General features: G+C 35.7%; 3 protein-coding genes across 4 annotated transcripts; 2 read left to right on the forward strand and 1 right to left on the reverse strand.

The window, feature by feature from the left end:
* Positions 1 to 233: 233 nt before the first annotated feature.
* LOC130730975 (protein phosphatase 2C 32) lies at positions 234 to 6,100 on the reverse strand. 2 transcript variants are annotated; one of them, XM_057583136.1, is made up of 4 exons: positions 3,277 to 6,090; positions 2,077 to 2,190; positions 1,187 to 1,451; positions 234 to 504 (listed from the first exon to the last, which is right to left on the reverse strand). In XM_057583136.1, exons 1-4 carry the CDS (start codon positions 5,461 to 5,463, stop codon positions 389 to 391), a joined length of 2,682 nt encoding a protein of 893 aa, XP_057439119.1. In that variant the 5' UTR covers positions 5,464 to 6,090; the 3' UTR covers positions 234 to 388. The 2 variants fall into 2 exon arrangements, 1 of the variants encoding a protein (XP_057439119.1); XR_009016539.1 differs by lacking the exon at positions 234 to 504 and having other exon boundaries at positions 1,314 to 1,451; positions 2,007 to 2,190; positions 3,277 to 6,100.
* A 7,441-nt stretch (positions 6,101 to 13,541) lies between these two features.
* Positions 13,542 to 15,585, forward strand: LOC130730976 (UNC93-like protein 1). Its single transcript, XM_057583137.1, has 2 exons — positions 13,542 to 14,769; positions 15,201 to 15,585. The coding sequence occupies exons 1-2, from the start codon at positions 13,643 to 13,645 to the stop codon at positions 15,433 to 15,435; spliced, it is 1,362 nt and encodes a 453-aa protein (XP_057439120.1). The 5' UTR covers positions 13,542 to 13,642; the 3' UTR covers positions 15,436 to 15,585.
* Positions 15,586 to 17,706: 2,121 nt separating this feature from the next.
* On the forward strand, positions 17,707 to 20,423 carry LOC130730977 (peptidyl-prolyl cis-trans isomerase, chloroplastic-like). The gene is made up of 7 exons (XM_057583139.1): positions 17,707 to 17,919; positions 18,188 to 18,379; positions 18,840 to 18,981; positions 19,094 to 19,182; positions 19,320 to 19,374; positions 19,519 to 19,604; positions 20,011 to 20,423. Exons 1-7 carry the CDS (start codon positions 17,851 to 17,853, stop codon positions 20,164 to 20,166), a joined length of 789 nt encoding a protein of 262 aa, XP_057439122.1. The 5' UTR covers positions 17,707 to 17,850; the 3' UTR covers positions 20,167 to 20,423.
* The last annotated feature ends 868 nt before the right edge of the window (positions 20,424 to 21,291 follow it).

A 21,291-nucleotide genomic window follows, 5' to 3' on the forward strand; every position in this document is an offset into this window, starting at 1 on the left:
TGTCATCTGCCTGAAAAATTATGACCACACATTATTTTTTATAATTAAATATTAGATGACAAGTTTTGTTCAATTTTGAAAATAGAGAATTTTTAACCGAAGTAATTGAAACTATAGGGACCAAAATCACGCATTTGTAAAATTATAAGAACCAAAAGTGCAATTAAACCTTTATTTTTTAATTGTCAAGTTTTGATTGACAGTTATCTATTTTGATTCTTGTTAAAGGGATGGGAATGGGAATAAAAGTTTTGATTTTAAAATATTTCAAGGACTAATTTTGTCTTCTAAAATAATTTTACTTCTGGCCCAAAATTGTTGTGTTATCAAGGCAACATGCAAGTTTGAAGGCACCTAGCCAAAAATCAAATAGTGTCATTTAAGTAAATTATCCAGATGATCTCCAAATCCTTCCCTCCAAAGAAACCACCATAACAGAAACATCATCATGATATTTTCTCCGATCTCCCTGAGGAATACCAAGCAATTCATGAAAATCCATTCCTGCAAAAGTAAAATAATGGAAAATTATATTTATGTGAATTATGATAAGAAAATAATGCATTCAGAAACCTAAGAGATCTGTCCCATATGACTCCTTTAGTCCTCTCTTTTTAATGAAAGAGTTACAACATGCTCAGATCAGCTTATTTTTCCTCCTTTAGTCCTCTCTTTTTATGAAGTTCTCTCTTATTTTTCCTTAGAATGAGTTCAGGCACCCAGAAGCGTCTCCCCGAAACTGATTTTGACTTAAGAATAAATTGTAGAAGGATTTTCAAACATGCACCGAGTCAGTGAGAGTAAACGTATTGCTATACTAAATATATTGTCGGGACCTAAATCAAAATAAAGGACTCTATTGACCAAGATGTTTGAGTTTGAAGGGTTTTCTCAGAAACTTGAATGGAAAAGCCAAAGTTGAAAGCTTGCATGGAAATTATTAAATTATTCAAATGTGAGGTTTTCACTCCCAGAACTTAGAACTGAAATCATTTGGTTCATGACATGTATGTAACTATTGTACGGGTCACACTTATTCCTATGCTTATCAGTTATCACCAAAGCCATCTCACTAACACTTTTACATTCTTTTTTGGTACTTTTCGCAAAATTTCAAGTATTTTCCATCTAACATTATCATCAAAAGCCCTAATAATATCAGAGGGGCTAGGAAAGTTAAACTGACCATTCTTTTTAGCGGCACGGAAGAGAAGCTCAGCAATAAGGTATTGTGCAGGATCACCTTCAGGGACATTTTCCATGAACCACGTGACATGGGCCACTACCTCTTCATTGTTGAAATACTGGTAAAGCCCGTCAGAGGAGAGTACCAAGAACCGGTCACTTGAGGAAAGCCGGTGATGAAGAACAGCAGAAGTGCAACTTAGGTAAGGAGCATTGCCCACATAATCAACTCGAAACATCTCCAGTAGAGGTTCATTAAAAGATGGCTAAATCATACAATTCAAGTTAGAAAGGGCTTGAAACACCATAAATTATATAAGTAAATAAAGGTAGTAAACAACATAATATGAACAAATATGCTCCTCAGAGCAACCTATGGGCATATAAATTTATTTACCAAGAGTTCAGAGCTCTATTTATTCCTCCAGATTGAATAGGGAAAGATTCCAGAGGGAAACTATCATCCATTTTAAAGTAAAAAACTCAAATAGCATTGATGAAAGAAGTGCATTATATCAACATAAGCTTCTTATTGATCCAAACCACAGCACTCTTATAAAGGAAACATTAATGAAAAAATGCATCAGCAAGTAAAAACTCATCTGTAGTAGATACCCATTCTTGCAAGAGATTTGTTTACATATTTTCTTCCAATGATAACACAAATACACAAATAAAGAATGAACATGAAAAAAAATGTAGATAGGCTCAAAATTGAAATTGTAATGAACAAACAGTCACATTCAAGTTCGTTATTTCATATGACTTTTTCCTTAATTATTTCATGTTTTAAAAAATAAAAATTCAAGAAATAACCCTACCTATAATCTATGTACAAAAGGACTGCAGCAAACTAAAATTCAGATAGCCAAAGTCAGAAGATCAACTGACCCTCTTCAGGAATCCAGCACCAAATGCCCTGGTGACTTTTAATTGTCCCTTCACACGATCATTTAATACGGCTTGATTATCGTCAGGGTGTTCAGCTCTAATTCTAAAAATTTCCTGCAGTGAAGATTGGAGAATATTGCGTAAAATTAACATTGTAATAAATACAATTAACTTTTTAGGTGTATACTTTGATATGTTCACATATGACGCGTAATCCAATCCTTATTTTTCAATATTCTACTCTTATCCTTTTTTGAATTTTTTAAGACAAATATCAGATCCAAATAATAAGAAATCCACTATTGACCTGGGCAATGATATATGTCAATAGTAGATGGCTCATGAAACGAAATAGGTAAAGAAATATGCTAGGTAGAAGGTACAAATATTATGCTGATGAAATATGAATAAGGGCCAATAAAACGGAACAACTGAATTGTAAATCAAGTTCTCCAAACGAGATAGATAATCAACAAATCTGGAGATATTTGATCCAAATTTTTGTAAGATAATACAAATGTCTGTTGAAAATTAGAGAAACCCTCTTGCAAGTTTGACAAATTTGGTCTGATCCAGCAAACAGCACCTAAGCATGGATTTCTCCATATAGGAACAATATACATCACATTTTGTGAGACAACAGTGAATAAAGAGAAAGCACCCTCTCAGCAAATGCTCTATATGACTATTCATAACTGGAATACTCATATTAACATGTCAATTTAACACCAAAATGACACATTATTGTCAATTATAAGCCGGTGCACTTATACAAATTATTGTGCAAGAAACAATTTTTGTTAACTGGAATACTCATATTAATATGTCAATTTAACACCAAAATGACACATTATTGTCAATTATAAGCCGGTGTACTTATACAAATTATTGTGCAAGAAACAATTTTTGTTACCTGGTAAATGTGTTAATCAATACCTTCTAGAAGGGAAGCATGAATTTAAATCGGCAGGATATTCATACATAACCATCCCCCAGGTATGTAAATAAGAAATAGTTAAGAACATGTATATGCATAAATCAACACATATATACAAGCTGCAAGAGAGCACAAGGCAACAATCCATGGAAACACATCACATTCTAGAACAAGAAGAATCTATCATAAATCATTAACTTCTTAAAACAGATAATCAGGAAATATTTAGTTTGTCAATCCATTAAAAAGAGGAGAAAACACACCTCTTCAATACTTGTGCTGTGATCTGTGGAAAGCTGAACAGCCCTCATTTTCAATCTGCAAGCAGATACCTCTCTATTTTTGTTCATCTTGTTAACATGCCTGTCTATATTGTGCATTGGGGACTCCTCTGAAATTCTATCCAGCTCCATGCCTATTAATGACTCTCTAGATTTATTTCTATGCCTCACGTCATCTTTGATAAGACTTGGATTGGGATGACGATCATTTGGCCGTTCCTGAGCCAAAATTGCACGACTATCTCCAAGGTTCATAACATAAACATCTTGATCTTTCATCAGCATCACTAAAACACATGACCCCATTAAGGCAAGCTCTGGATTTTTGTCCAGATTATTCTCCACCATTTTCATGTATGCCTCTTCTGTTTTATCTAGAGCTTGAGACATTGCTCTTAGAACTGCATTATGATCTACACCGGACTTGCATATTCTAATGGGTCCCGAGGCTTCCACTAATTTCTTGTCTACAAAAGTTTCCTCCCTATGCCAATCATAACTCCAAGGAAAAAGCTTTTTACGTAAGGTTTTCTGCTTCCTGTACATTGTTCTGATTTTCGTACTAATAAATGACTTTCTTGTATTCTGCCTTTGTCCTGAAACAGAGATAGAAGCTACAGGCTCCTGGCTGGTAGAATTAAACCCAGTGCCTTCATTTTCTCCAGAAGTAGTAGGACCTTCATTCTGATGTCCTGATGTACCTTCTTTTCCATTTGGGGAGCAGAACCTCTTAACCCTCTCTTGTGTTATTTCCCTAGGAACTGAAGTATCCTTACCTTGTTCTGACACCTGTTCATTCCAAGACTCCATCTGAAGTAACTCATAGAGCCGCAAACTTTTTCTCCCTTGACCCGCCAATTGTCCAAGTGGAACAGATGCAGGAACAGAATGGGAGATACTAGGACTTCCACAATTGTGCTGTTCAGCATTGACCTTAACTTCATCCTTTTCCTCCACTATCTCACTGTTAGATGATTGACCCTTGACCATTACTGGACAAGAAGTTTCTAAACAAAGAGAACTTTCTTTATTTGAATTGGTATGAGCATCCGACATTTCCCCCCTATGACATTCTTGATTAACTAAAGCATTTCCAGTTTCTAGGACATCAGTTTTAAGTTGATCAACAGAAGTATCTTCATATTCCCAAAGCAACCCTTCTAATTCCTTGTCTATAAATCTATAAAGATGGCTCATCAGGAAATCAGGCGCATCCGGTCCACTAAAACCATCATATATCCCAATGAACAACCACCCTTGTTCTTCAGAAAGCACAACATGAACCCTGTCTTCACCAGCCTTGCCATGAGCCCACTGCAAATTGTGTGTATGTTTATACTCCAATTCAGACGGCCCATCCTCATCACCACAGTTTCTAGAGACACCTGGTTGGAACTTAGCCTCTCTGGGATTCCAGGCTAGTTGAGTCACTGGGTGAAGGAATAACCGCTGCATCCAACTGCCTCCCATAGAAGGCTTCGAAAAAGTCCGAGATAAAGTGTTCTTCACTGGTCCACTTACACTTCTCATGAGCCGTTGGAGGCGTGGCCTTCGACCGCCGCCACCGCCACCGCGGGCAAGTGGTGCTGAAAAGTTGGAACTATCAGTGGCATCGAGAGGACCCGACATAACTCCCTTCTCTATTGGCCCTGACATGAAACCACCACCCTTTTCTAGGGGACCAGAGGCAAACCTCTCCAATGGTCCAGACATGAAACCATTCAGAGGTCCAGAGCCACGGGGCACAGGCTGCAATGGGATTGCAGCAAATGAGGATGTTCCCTCAAATGATGCAGCAGGCTCAAGGACATCACTAGTAAGCAGTGCATTGTGGTTACCAGTCCTAGCAGTTGAAACATTGGCACTGACTGAAGCCCCTGAGATTGTCTTGAATGTGGTTTCAGGGAAGCTCTTGCCTGACCTGTCTTCAATGCCATTATCATGCCTAAATGACCCACTCAATGTCTCAGAATCAAGAGTACTTGAATCAACAGTAAACCTCTCAGAATTTGATGGGGTAATGGGAGGAGATTCAAAAATAGATGGCCTGACATAACAGAAAGAATGGCCTAACCCTTCATCTAATGGCTCTAAAAACTCAAGATCAACACCACTTTTCCCATTAAATGGTACCAAACAGCCAACAACACGAGAAGTGCCATTGCCCATTATTGCAAATGCAAACAACAACCCTCACACAGAGATGTTCTGAACCTAAGCACCATCAGCAAACACACACAGAAACGAGAAAGCCAACTTGTCGAAAACCTAAGAAACCCCTTATTATTATTATTATCATCATCATCAACAACCACCCCATCATTACTGAAGTGAGCAGCATGCATCATGATGACCATGATCAAGTTCCAAGGCAACCCATTTGCTATTTGGAGCCAAACAATCAGAAAAAGCAGTCTTGCCAAGTGGGTGGTGAGAATCAAATCAAAAACCCTTGAAACAGCGCCACAGAGATAAAAGTATCAAACAAACACAGATCTAATCTAACCTTTGGTGGAAGCGGTGGTGGAGTGAGCACACCCACAAACAGATCTAAAGAGAGTGAAGAAATCTGAGAAATAAACAGCGTGCCCAAATTGGAATCGTTCTGTGAAATGAAATGGAGTGAGAGTTTGACTAATGGGGAGAAACCAGAGAGAGAGAGAGAAGAAGAAAGAGAAAGTGTATTTGGTTTTGGATTGAGATAATAATAATAGAAATTAAAAATAATAATAATAATGAGTAGAGATTTGGTTAAAATAAAATGATGAAGAAATGGAAATAGGAAGAATCAAAGATGAGTTGATGAATGAAGGAAGCCAAGGTCACTTTCTTGGGGCTTTCAAATGGCTGGTTTCATTCATTCATTCATAGATAATAAAATAAAATAAAATAATAGCGTTGAAAAGTTGAGTGTGTTTTGTCGTATTTTCCGTCAACAACAAGTGTTGTCATATTAGGTGTTTTTTTAAGGGTTTGGTCGTATTGGGTTTGGTCTTTTTTTTCTTTGCTTATTACATGTTTCCCTATCAATGGAAAAAAACTACCCTCTTCTAGGGGTGTAATCCGGTGGGGATCCGTGAAGAAAAATTTGAGGAAATAATGTGAGTAGATCTAATTAGGAGTGTACAAGAGACGGGTGGGGATGGGTTTTGGTTAACCCTAACCCAGCCCTAAATATTGATCGGGTCAATTTATAGACCATAACCCGTCCCGTGACCCGAAGCAACCCGACATTATGCAGGTCTAATTTAGGACGGGTCTATGTAGGACGGGACCGGGTTGGCCTGAGGGACAATAAGTTTAAGACTATTTGATACTAATTGTAAAATTTAAAGATAATAACATACTAAAAGAGTTATAAGTTGGAACTATTTTTTAGAAGAAATAACTTGAAAGAATCCAATTCTTTCATAATCTATTGCACTTGAGAGGTTTACATTTTGTTTGATCATTTCTTCACTTGTCTCACATATGCATAATACACACACATGATTTTCTCTTGTTAGAGTATGAAAGTATCAATAGTTTGACCAACGCTTATTTAATTCATAAGGTAAATGTTAAACATTTTAATTTCATCTACATGGTAAGATAAATTTGAGCACCATGTATCGCATTTTAATCATTATAACAAATTAAAATTTTATAAAATATATATGTGGGACGGGCCGGGTGATCCGGGTGTCAACCCGAACCCGACCCTACCCGAAGTCGGGTAACTCAAAGACCAACCCGAACCCGGTCTCTTTTAATGATCGTGCCGGGTTCAACCCGGCCCTAAAGGCTTGGGCCGGGACGGGTTGGCGGGTAGGGTCGGGTCTTGTACACCCCTAGATCTAACCCTCCATTTCTTTTAAAACAGATCAAAAGTTGAAACTAAGAGAAGATTAAATAGTGTCTTTTATGTGTGATGTATCCAATTATTTCCTTTCTCTCTCCAATTCTCATACCATAAGATTAACACAGCCAAATTCATTTTCATGTAGTATGATAAATGTAAACCATTAAATAATAACGGTAGAAAAAACCACCATTATTCCTGTCACATGTGTTTCAAATAATGAAAGCAATCGTGCCGGATAACGTTGTATATAAATCGGCAAGTATGAACATGCTAACATCCTCCCACCATAAAATAGAGCAAGATCCGATGCCCAACAAAGAACATCATCCGCCATCAAAATGACTCAGTATAAAGGACTTAAGGCAAGAATGCGGATCACCATCTCCCGTACTACAAAAAAATCCTCAAACCATAGTGTTAAGGCTTTTCAAAATTCACTCTTTTCTTTTCTTTTATTGATACTTTTATTTTTTTCTGGAACTAATAAATATTTTCTAACATATCCTTATCTCAATTTCACTTCTTGTCATCTCTTACTACCAAAAAATGATTGGGTGCATCACACACAAAAAACACTATTTAATGTTCTTTTAGTTTCATTCAGCCTTTGATTTAATTTAAAAGATAATGGAGGGTTGAGATCTACTCACATTATTTCCTTAAGTTTTTCGCCACTTGGGAGGATCTCCACCCGGGTGTAATCGGACGGATTGATTCGAATTTAGGGTGTTTAAATATCCGAACCAATCAAACATATTTAGTTTGAATTGGTTTTCGGATTTCATAATTTTTTATTTTGGACCCGAACCAAACCAACCTGATCAATCGGATCAGTTCGGTTCGAATGGTCGGATTCAGAATAAAAAATTATTAAGCAATCAGATTCGTTGGTTTTTCAATCCCCGAATCCGATACCAACTGATGGTGATCAAATGCAATAAAAAAAATCCAAACCGAACCACTGATCTGATCCAACCCACCATATTGTGTTCGGCTCGGATCAGTTTGATCGGATCCGCGAATTGGATCGTACCCACTTACACCCCTACCCTATTCCATGGTGTAATTATTAGAATTTAGTGTTGATGATCAAATTAGTTCTTGAGTTTGTAAGAGAATTTGATTTTAGTCATTCTGAGGAAAAATAACGTTTAGTGGCGGTCATCTTTGCAATTACCGGCGGTTTTTGACGCCACTAAACGCCATTTTTTCTCAAATGAACTAAAATCAAATTCACTTACAAACTCAATGATTAATTTGATCATTAACCCTAAATTCTAAACAGTAGAAATGGAGACCTCATTCACCTCCTTAAAAAAAATAAACTCGTGATTTTTTCTTTTTTCATATTACTTACTCACTATCCTTCATGATAAAAAACGAAATTTGCCTATATAAAAAAATCAACATCAAGAATCAAAATAAAATATGAATTATTAATAAATAATTTAGACAAAAAATTAAAAATTTCATAATAAGGTATTTATGTATTATTTGAAAAAATATTTTTTTTATCACAGAGGAAACTAATTACAAAAGAATACTAAATAAATTTAAATTTAGCAAATAATGTTTTACGGTATTTAAGTTTTTTTAAAGAGTTATTAAAGTTATAATTTATTATAATTTTAAAATTTAAAATTACTTTTTTATTGATAAAAAGCACACAAATAATTTTATTATTATATCTTATTTAATGATATTAAAAACTTATTATTTAATATAAAATATTTCAAACTTGCATAACTATTTTTCATATAAACAAATAAATTAATTATTAAATCGTTAAAACTAATTCAATGCTAATTATTAAAATAAATTATTAAACTTGAGAATGTATTTTTTTTTGTGGCGACTAAAATGAAAGTGTGGTTAGGTTGTTTATTGTGAAAGACTAAATATTTAGTGTTAATTCACCGTGAAAGAGAGATATATTCTGCTATTATTTTTTTTAATTACCGGTGACTTAGTGAACCATGTTATTGCTTAAAAGGTTAAATTAGTCAATACTGCTGCATATACACCCCCTTTTTTGCTTTCAAATTCATCTTCTTCAAAGAACATCAATTCTTCATCATGACGTTCTGCACCTCCTTCTTTGGTTTGACATTCTTCTTCTACAAAGAATAACAAATTCCCCAATCCATGCCCGCACAAATCAAAACCCTCTTCATTGCTTTCACATTCTTCTTCTACAAATGAAAGATAAGTCTTGCAATCCACGCCCATCAAAACCCCCTTCTTTGCTTTGACATTCTTCTTCTACAAAGCAAGGCAACTCCTCAAATCCCTGCTAACAAACACCAAATTTATTTCCAATTTCAGTTAATTAGACAATTGAACTACCTCAAGATCCAAATTAAAAGAAATAGCTGATATCTCAATTAATATATGTTCCTCCGACGTCAAATCCATTGTCTCGTCCATGTCTTTTGATCCAACCTATATAATTGGAGTGTCATTCATTTATACCACGCATCAAACTAGGATTGCAATCATATATGTTAGAGTCTCACATTGGTTAGAGATGTAGTCAAGCAATTGCTTATATATGGTTGTGCAAACCTTAACTCTTGAGCTAGCTTTTGGGTTAAGTTAGGTCTCCTTCATGGTATCAGAGCCAATGGTTGATTGACCATGGGCCTGGGCCCTATCCTAGATCCATTTGTTTACTCCCCATATTTGGGTCACCCGTTTCATTCCACGCTCCAGATGTTCTACACTGGGCGTGAGGGGGTGTGTTAGAGTCTCACATTGGCTAGAGATGTAGTCAAGCAATTGCTTATATATGGTTGTGCAAACCTTAACTCTTGAGCTAGCTTTTGGGTTAAGTTAGGTCTCCTCCAATATATGGTTGTGCAAACCTTAACTCTTGAACTAGCTTTTGGGCTAAGTTAGGTCTCCTTCAATATAATTGGAACAATAAAAAAAAAAGTGAATGAAAGCAAATAAAACTATGTTTTCAAAAAACCAGTACCTGTAATGAGAACGTCAAGAAATATATGCTTTCGACCACATGATATAGTGTATCAGTACCAAAAAAAAAAATGCAACGAACACTGGAAATCAATCCACGATATTTCTATGCCAATTAAAAATAATGATTTTTATGATTCACGCAGCAGCGCTTGTTCCGATCAATACCATGATTCAAGTCTCTTCTGCTGGTTTAGGAATTCAAGCAGCTTCAAGTTTAGCAAATTACATTCATACCCTCTTACAATTATATCATTATTTTAATTCTACGGGTTACTCCACCTCTTATATCAAGTTATAGATCTCTCAATTATATTTTTTTTTTTAATCTAACAGGTAATAATTTTACCCTATGTGACAGGTCAAAACACTCATTCACACATGAATGACTCATGATACTCATCCATGTTAGAAGCCACCATTTTTTTTAAACAATGAAAATTAAATTATGTCAAGATAATTATTTTTGGCTCTTTTTTTTTTTGAAAAGATTTTTGGCTCTTTAGTACCTACTACAGCAGGTGGTTTTGACCTAATGAGAAAAAAAATAAAAAGCAATGTTACAAAAATGCCCTCCTCTGTTCCCCCTACGCTCTCACTCACCTCCTCTCTTCCTTAAGGTTATGTTTGGATTGATGGAACGGAATGAAGCGGAATGAAATAGAATATAATGGAACGGAATGGAGCGGAGCGGAATGGAATACATATCCCATTCAATTGTTTGGGTAATTTATGGTGGAACGGAACAAAATTACAACTCTATTGTTCGAGTAACGGACGGAGCGGAATGAATTTATAAATAAATAACTTGTAGTAAGTTTTTTATCTGTATGGTTATCTTTTGGTACAGAGCAAGGGTAGCAAAGTTATTTGTAAAATTAAATTTCATCATATTTATTTACTCTCAACCTGTAGTTTAATTTTTTTTCATGCGAACTTACAATAAAACAATGTAAAAAAGGAATTAAATTCATAATGTAAAACAAAAATGACAATTCAAAAGGATGAGTACGAGTGTACGGCATGAGAAAGAAAGGAGAAAGAGAGGCAAATCAAATAATTTATATACAAAGGATAAAAGAAATTGCTTGGCCACGCCAATTAAAATATTGAATTGAATAAAAGAACAAAGCAATTGGAAAAAAAAAACTCACTAGTTAGAAAGCAGCAGTTGAAACGCCAAAATTAAATAAAAGAACACACCAGTTGAAAAACGAAGCAATTGCAGGAACAACGAAACAGCAAAAGGGGTAGAGTGGTAAATTAGTAAGTTTTTAAAAGGGTGGAATTCTGCTTCCATCCCATACCTCCTAAATTGGAGGGGAACAGAAATGTAGGTATTCAATGGAATTTGACGGTATCTATCTCACTCCTTTCCATCTCATCTCACCCTTCATTAACATATCCAAACAATGGAACATAAAAGTATCTCATCCCATCCCATTCCATTCGACTCCCTACCATCAATCCAAACATACCCTAATCTCTTTCTCCTATGTGTGAGCACCCACCGCCAAAATCCTTCCTGTTCGAAAACCCCCATCTCCCGCCCTACTCCGATTACGATTAAGGAATATGTCGATCTAAGCTTTGGATTTTGAAATCCTTATGATAGACAATCACCGGTGCTAGAGTTTGGGGGAGAAAAATGAAGGAAAGAAGAAGAGAGAGACACCGATCGTGCAATGCGGAGGAGGTGGATTCGAGGGCGAACCACAGTTGTTCTCGTGGTGGTAGGAACAATGGTGTCGCGACGGGGAGATTGGATTGTGCGGTGGTTTTGTGATAGGCACTAGCTGCTCTGCACATGGTGGTTGAGGATGCGGTTGGCTCTATGGCTGGCTTGAAGGAGAGGGAAGACAGGGGTTGTTACTGGGCTGATGACTTATGGAGCAAGTTTCCTTCTATATAATCTATTCCTCCTCTACTCTGATTCTGAATTTACCTTGCCATGTCCAAATAACAAAATCACAATAACGGAAGAGATGAAGACTAAGCATAAAATTTACAAGAAATCACGAATTTGTTTTGTATGATTTGTGACACTGTCACGATGGTTGTATATGTTAAGTTAGTTTGGGTAAACTGATGAAGAAAAGGATAAATTGGTCAAAGGAAAAATAATATTAATGGCATAATTAACGTTTTAAATTAATTTAATGATAAATTTCTGATATTTCATGGTAAAGTAGTAAACAACACAACCACAAACTTATGCATTTTAATTTTCCGTTGTAACAAAAAAAAACATGCATTTAAATAATTTAATTATTTTAATATATGAAAAAACATAATTTGGAAATTTTACATATTTTCTAATATGTTTCATGATCAGAAATTTACTTTTTTCTAAAATTATTGATAATATGAAACTTATTTATTTTGGACCCGTTAAATAGGAATTGAAAAGGGGTAAAGAAAGGCCTCTGGTTCTCATGAGGGAAGCAAGTGCCTAGTGGTTTTAAAAGGGAATCCTCCACGCTGCTTATGATATTTTGAATGTCTAATCTCCTACTTCCTTGTTATTTACGTGTCTGCCTATCCAACCTTATGTTCACACACATGTAAAATTTTAAAGAGTAAGATTGTGACTAAAATGAGAAGAGGACATGGGTTCATCTATATCTATGGGATCCATGATTAACCACGACAATCCCACACAATCACAGTATCCCAGATGATAATATAACATGCGAGAAATATATGCTTCTTCTTGTTGATCTCAAATAACACTGAGAAGGAAATAGAAGTCAAGTTTATTCATTACTTGGTTGAACGTGGTACCATGACTAATCAAAACAATAATTTAACACTTAACGAAGGGAGACATAGATTTGAAAAGTTTCTCGGCAGGTTCTAAATGCCTAGTAATAATAATTTTTTAAAAAAATTCTGAGAGAAATTAACTTATTGAATTACTTACCTCTTTAATTAAAATTCCATAATGGGTGTATCAGAATATCCACTTGCATTTTTTCCGAATTCCATGACAATATTTGTTCTGTTAGTTTCTTGGTAGCGGGCTTTCTTCACTCAACAGTTCAAAAAGATATGGGCCTGCTCAAATGAGATGTATTTAATAGAACATCTCACCAATCCTTTAAGAGGGCGTTGAGCTATAGAAAAAAACAACAATTCTAATACGCATTATTGTGCTAAAAATTCTAGACTGAAACAATCAGTCGGTCATAAGATAAAGGGAAGATGCAAATCAAATATTTTTTGCCTGAGGACATGACAGCAAAAGCATATGAAACAAATTTTGATTCAGAGTTGCAAACAGGACAACAATTTCAATACTTTTATGGTAAGTGTAAATTTATATATTCCATCATCATTTACACCAATAATGCCATACAATGCAAATTCCATACTTAGTTTTTGCTAATCCATTCCAACATTATCATAATTAATACCATGATACGACAAAACTGTCTTATTCTTCCAATCAATTGTCCTTAAATTCCTTCAATCACTACCTTCATCATCATCAATCATCAACCTTTCAATCTTCATCAGTTTACAAAAATGCCTGAAACCACAAAAACCTGTTCCCTTTTCCGATACAATTCGCCTTTTGTTCAGATCTTCCTTATTGGGTTGGTCTGTTTTTGCTGCCCCGGAATGTTCAACGCCCTCTCCGGCATGGGTGGCGGTGGCCAAGTCAATCCCACAGCCTCCAACAACTCCCTCACTGCTCTCTACACCACCTTCGCCGTCTTCGGCATCCTCGGCGGTGGCATCTACAACATCCTAGGCCCTCACCTCACCCTCTTCGCCGGTTGCTCCACCTACGTCCTCTACGCCGGTTCCTTCCTCTACTACAACCACCAGCAGCACCAAACGTTTGCAATAGTCTCCGGCGCGCTTCTCGGGATCGGAGCAGGGCTGTTATGGGCGGCCCAGGGTGCTATCATGACCTCTTACCCTCCGGTGAACAGAAAAGGCACTTATATTTCTATTTTCTGGAGTATTTTCAACATGGGTGGTGTGATTGGTGGTTTGATTCCTTTCATTTTGAATTACCACCGTGGTGATTCAGCTGCTACTGTGAATGATGGAACATACATTGGTTTCATGGTGTTTATGTCACTTGGGGCTGTTTTGTCACTGACTATCTTGCCGGCGAGTAAGGTTGTTCGTGATGATGGGACTAGATGCACCAACATGTTGTACTCCAATGTTGCAACAGAGTGTGTGGAGATTCTCAAATTGTTCTACAATAACAAGATGCTTCTCATGCTTCCTGCTGCTTGGGCTAGCAATTTCTTCTACACTTATCAATTCAATCATGTCAATAAGACACAGTTCAATTTGAGGACAAGGGGTTTGAACAATGTGTTCTATTGGGGAGCACAGATGCTGGGGTCTGTTGGGATTGGTTACATAATGGATTTCAGTTTCAAGAGCAGGAGTAAGAGGGGGATTGTGGGAATTGGTGTGGTTGCTATTCTGGGATCTGCTATATGGGGTGCTGCACTTGCTAATCAGATTAAGCACCAAAAAGGGGAGATCTTGGATTTTAAGGACTCAGGTTCTGGCTTTGCTGGACCCTTTGTCTTGTACTTTTCTTTTGGTTTGCTGGATGCCATGTTCCAGAGCATGGTGTACTGGGTTATTGGAGCTCTGGCTAATGATTCTGAGGTTCTTAGCAGGTAATTAACTAATGCAAAGCAGAATCTGTTCTATTCATAACATGTTTGGATCTGCAAACCACGTTTCTCAACCTTGAATTCCAAGGGCTAACGTGAAAGAGGCTTCTCATCTCCTGTGGTATTCAGTTGAAACCAAACATGCTTCCCAAAATTGATTTTGGTTTCAGAAAGGATTTCAAAACATACACTCAATTGTTTGATTAATTATTCTATTCGTGACTGTCTTAGCTTTTACTCAATGAAAAATTATGATTGATCAGCTATTAGCATGTTTGAATGAGCTTTAACGAATTCTGGCACACAAAGCTGCTTAGAGAGGCTTCTTCTCATAATTGATTTTGGCTTTATGATCAATTTTAGAAAGATTATCAGATAGCATTATGTTGTTTTATTACTTGAAATTTGATAATCAATTTACCTATTGTTTACAGGTACACTGGATTCTACAAAGGGATACAAAGTGCTGGGGCAGCAGTTGCACGGCAAATTGATAACCACAATGTGTCCCCTATGTCCCAATTGGTTGTAAATTGGGTGCTCACTACAATAAGCTATCCTTTACTATTGGTTCTGGTAGTGTTGGCAGTGAAAGAGGATGAGAATGCAATAGAGGAACCTGTCAAACAAGTTGCTCCTTCTTCTGTTTACAATGACTCTGTCCAATAGCAGTTTTCTGTTGAATCCAAAAATCAAATGACCTTTTTGTCTTCTTTTTGTTGTGATGTACTTTTCATCGTTAACACGGAGTATGAGTCTGAGGCACAAGGTGTTAGCAAAGTAAGCTATTACTTTAACAATATGATATTCAAATGGAAAGCTTTGTTGTCACTTTATTCAACTCTTCACTTTTAAATAAGTTTTATAATATATCAGAAAAGAACAAATCTAACCTTATCTGATACATCAGAAGTCAACATAAAGATGAGAGTTAAAGGAGCTAAATTACTCCTAAAGTTGAGGCAAGGCTATTTCTACTGAACTATACAAAACTAATTCCTAAAGCCTAGGACAATATTTTGATAAAAAAAGACTTAGGGCAATATTGTCCAAGTAAAATAAAGTAATATTAAAATCTAACTTTACCAGATACATAAAGGTAAAGATGAGAGTTAAACAAGCTAACTTGCTCCTGAAGTTTAAGAAAGCCCATATTTACTGGACCATAAAACTGATTCTTAAATCATAGGCCAATATTGTCCAGGCAAAATAAAGCAATTGAGACAAATATCTAACATTTCCTCCCTTCAACTGAAAAAGTGCTGCTTCTCCAGAGTGTCCAAGGTGCAAAAACCCAATAACTTTCTCAAACTTTGAAAGGGAAGGAATTTGAGTGGTTTGTAAAAATGTCAACCATCATATCTTCATGCTTAATTACACTTTTGGTCCCCCACAAATAACAAATGTGCATTTTTGTCCTAAACGTTTGAAAATAGCAGAATCAGTCCCACACGTTTGTCTCCGTTAGCGTTTTTGGTCCCTCCGTTAAAATTCTAACAGAAGTTACTTATTGCACCCCCATTTTACTATTCTCACCCTCACTAGGACCAGAAATACACATTTATCATTCGTGGGAAACCAAAAGTGCAATTAAGTTTAAAAAATAAAAAAACAAGAAACCCATCAACCACTTCTTCTTATTCTTTTTCTCCCAATTCTCATCTCTCCTTATGCTATGTTATCTGTCCATACCCAGGTGTAGGTTCATCATTAACTTCCAATGAGAATCTGTAAGAAAAAATAAGTATAAGTTTGAAAATTAACACTGCGTATCTCACATGTTTGTGCATGATGAGTACTTGCAGGCCTGGCAATAAAGACTTGCAACCATGTGTGTGAATGGATAAAAGATGTGGAAAATGAAATATTTTTGCTAGGAGCTAGCCCCTTTTCATGGTGATTCCCATGCAAATACTGTAAACATGTACAATAATTTTAATTTAATACAGTGATGCCAACAAGAAGTGGAAGCCATTGTGGATCATTAAAAGGAAATATTTCTCTAATCATTTAAGAACTTGATGGAGAAGAAGAAGTGGTTGGTGAGTTTCTTGGTTTTTTTTATTTTTTAGGCTTAATTGCATTTTTTGTCCCCCACGAATGATAAATGTGCTTTTATAGTCCCAGTGAGGGGTGAAAATAGTAAAATGGGGTGCAATAAGTAACTTATGTTAGAATTTTAACGGAGGGGACCAAAAACGCTAACGGAGACAAACGTGTGGGACTGATTCTGCTATTTTCAAACGTTTAGAACAAAAAATGCACATTTATTATTCGTGGGGACAAAAAATGCAATTAAGCCTATCTTCATTTATCCAATACTTCAAGACAATTATTCCATCTTTGTTGGATTGGGCAATGTAACATTCACCTGATATATATAATTTTTGTTACGGCAAAAAGGGTTAGCACCAATCATAACATATACATGATTAATTTCTTCACTCCCATGCTCTACTACAATCTTTCCAAGCCAAATGTCCCATTTCCTTTGTCGGTCTAATATTTTAGGCATGTCTCATAAGTTTGAATTTCAAACACAATAACAAAATTTGTTATTCTAGGTTCCCTTTGTCAACTAAGAATTTTAAATTAATTAGAGAACTCACAAGATCCATGTTTGTACTTTCACTGTTTCACAGGCCTGTTCCAGCACACATGTTTCTCACAAACGACCTTGTTCGGCTGCTATATCCATGTCAATGTGTTCTCGCAAACTTGGGAAAGATGAAATGAGGGTCACGTGAGAGATTATATGATATAATCTCAATCTTTGAATTTTAATAATATTAAGGGTCATAAGTTTTTTAAAAATATAATTTTATAACTTTGTTATTTTTTTTTTTTTTTGTAATTTTGTATCATTAACATTGCAAATTCTTTAATTATATTAATAGGCCGTGACTGAGAAATCGATGTGAGTTGAGTTCGGTGATGACTATTTTTCTTATTAATTTCATCCCTTTATATTTATATACCGCTTCGTGACTTGTTCGTCTTCTTCACGTTCAACCTACCTACCATTACCAAGCCTTGACCGCTTGAGACAGTGAGAGTGAGAGAGACCCAGAAGAGTCTCTGGCCATGGCGTCTTCATTCTCAACTCAACTGCTTCAATGTCAGACCCCACTTCCTCGTCTTCCTCATATTCAGGTTATTCTTAATTTTATTTTTTTGCTGTATGTTAGTGGAACCTTGTTTATTAGGTGCACTGTTTAAAATCAAGTTGGCTTTGCTAGCTTATTGTAACAAACTACCCAGATTGATTTCATTAATATTTGAATGGGATTATTTTTCAATCAAGCTATCATAATCTGTAATGAAGTATATTCCTTTGTGTATATGGGGTTTGGGGGTTGCAATGGGCCAACTGTGTGTGAATAGTATTAATGGGAAAAATTTGCTACCCTTTTTTCTTCAGGGTAATTTTGGGCAAGACATGTTCAAGGTTCGAAGGCCACATATGGTTTGTAGCGGAACTAGATCACAGATTGGTTACTGTAAAGCATTAGCTTCAAGGTCACATTATGCTTTGAGGTTTTCTACCACTCAGCAACCTGAAGGAAGATCAATTAGATATCGGAGAATGAAATGCCTCAATGCTGCGGAGATTGTAAGTTCTTCATTTTAAGTTTCTGGTTTGAGAATTTGCTGTTAGAATCATTGCAAGTTAGTGTGAGATAATGGAGAAGTTGAAGGGTTGGACTTTTGGGTTTACTTTCTGTCTACTTGAGCAATAGGACATGAGTGAAAGCAAAAATGTTTTGACCATTTCCCAAACAATTTTTATAACGGGGAAAACATTGAAACTAAGTGTCATTTTGTAAATGTAAACAGAAAATATTTTATCAAATCAAACAGATTCTAAATGACTTCTGAAACCTAGACTACTTGTTGATTCTAGAGTCGTGTAGTATTTAGATTGTTGATTGTTACAACTTAAATTAAATGGTTAGGATCAGATTCCTTGCTTTAACCAGGAAAATGCTTGGCAATGCTCAATAGTCTATTGACTCTATTCCGCTGTGATTAATATATTAGTTGATTATCTTACGTGGTTTCATTACTGTTAGGTTCAGGAGCTGCAAGCTGAAGTGACAACCAAATGTTTCTTTGATATAGAAGTTGGGGGTGAACCTGTGGGCAGGATTGTTTTGGGCCTATTTGGAGAGGTTGCTCCTAGAACAGTTGAAAATTTCCGTGTTTTATGCACAGGCAAGCAATCAAGTTTTTCTGCAGCATTTTGCTTGTTGTAGTGGGATCACTACTCTGAAATTGGTTCTGTGACAAATCATTTTATTAATCAAGTTGAATAATCTTTGTGCAGGAGAGAAAGGATATGGTTACAAAGGAAGCTCCTTCCATCGTATCATCCAAGAGTTCATGATTCAAGGAGGGGACTTTACTGAAGGAGATGTGAGTTCTTTTATATTTGTTTGTTGTGCTTGCATACATATGCTAATTTGAGTATTTACTATCACTTTGACATGTATATGCGTGATATACTGCGATAATGTTTCTTCTCACTGAAAATGTGTTTTTGTTGGCCACAGGGAACTGGCGGAACTAGTATCTATGGTTCAAGTTTTGAAGATGAGAGTTTTGCTTGTATGTCTCTGTTGCTGGCTGTATTCTAGTTCTGAATTTTCTAATAATGTTTGTTAGTTGATATTTAAAGTTTAGATTTGACCACTGTTTCAATATAGATTTGTTAATATTCTGAAAATTATAGTTTCAATACCATCTTTGCAGTGAAGCATGTTGGTCCTGGAGTTTTGAGCATGGCAAATGCTGGTCCTAATACCAATGGTAGCCAGTTTTTTATTTGCACAGTTAAGGTGAGAGTGTACTGTCCTTATTTCTACATTATATAAATTTCAATGAAAGTTCTAACTAAACCTAAAATCAAATGCTACTGACTGTTAGTCTACATAATTGGAAAGTCTCCATATTGAAGGTTACATCTGTTAAGTCTGTTTTAGATGTATAATTTTTGTTGTTCTACTTGTCAATGTTATTTATCATATCAGTAATGATACTTAGACGCCTGAGAAGTTAGACACCCCTCATAAACCTCATTTTTCTGTGTCTCTCCTTCTTATCACATCATATCATGTATTATGCGGATGTCCACCAATCATTTCCCTTATCATACTTACTGCTCAATCATTTGAACTTAAATATGCAAATCTTCAGCATTGCAACTTTTATATGCCATTTAAATTTCATGATTTTATGATGTAGACTCCATGGCTGGACAATCGTCATGTTGTGTTTGGACATGTCATTGATGGAATGGATGTTGTGAGGACACTCGAATCCCAAGAGACAAGCAGGTTAGATATCCCTCGGAAGCCTTGCAGAATTGTTAACTGTGGAGAACTGCCTCAAGATGATTGATCCTTAGGCTGAAGTACATCACATGATCACATTTTTCTGATTTTCAGTACAATTTCCAATATTTTGGTTGTCCCCTCTTAGTGTATGTTCAGAAATCCTTTTAGAGTTTATTTTAAAGTCAAAACCAGTTTTGAGGAGCGTTTTATGTGAGTAGCTTCTTAATGTAATTCTGAGGAAAAATAAGTTGATTAAAACATTCTATTAATCATGTTAATGTTTCTGAATAATCATTAGTGGCTGCTAAATTGTTTCTTTCAGAGGCATGCCAGATATACAACAACCACATTTTCAAATGCGTTTGGATAGACAACTTAATCAAGGCTATTGCATAAACGTTATTCATAAGATAATTTGAGAATCTTATTGCAATAAACTCAGAACATGTTATATGTAGATATAAGTGCTTATCCATAATCTAATCAGAGCCACTTTTGAAAACATCTTATAGGCAGATCATAAGTTGTTTGCGTAAGCTCTTTCAAAGACTTGCACAAGTGCTTAGGTAAGCTCAATTGAGCTCTTTTAACATAGTCTATGTAGTACTAGGCTGATGTTAAATTTTTTAAATGATATTCTTGTTTTTATTTTTTTACTTTTGCATAAGTGCTTATACTATAAAATAAGCTCAAATAAGTTATTTCAATCATAGTTTAAGTACTACTGGGCTGATGTTAAATGCCCCAAAGCGATAGTATTGAAGAACTTCGATATGAGAAGAATGACAATGCAATAGAACACAAAGCACAAACTTCTCGAAATCACCCAATCGTATCGTTTGAATGGTTTGCTGTTGAAGCTCAAGTAGGGACTTAAAGCCCAGAGATATTGATAGGAACCCTAACAAAGGTGTAAAAAGGAGCAAAAATAAAGAAGAAGCAAAGATTTGAGCAAGCTCAAGTTTTATGATGAATTCTTATTATAGTATTGCTTACAATATATATTTTATGTGTAAATGGACTCTTGTGACTAGCCCACAAGTGGCCCAATTCTCACTTGGTTTAATACTCCTAAATGGAATACTATTTAATGGAATAACTATCTATCTATCTATAATCTATTTATATCTATAATCTATCTATCTATCTATAATCTATTTATATCTATAATCTATCTATCTATCTATAA

The sequence above is a fragment of the Lotus japonicus genome, chromosome 1 (genome assembly GCF_012489685.1).
Source record: "Lotus japonicus ecotype B-129 chromosome 1, LjGifu_v1.2".
In the NCBI taxonomy this organism is placed as follows: Eukaryota; Viridiplantae; Streptophyta; class Magnoliopsida; order Fabales; family Fabaceae; genus Lotus; species Lotus japonicus.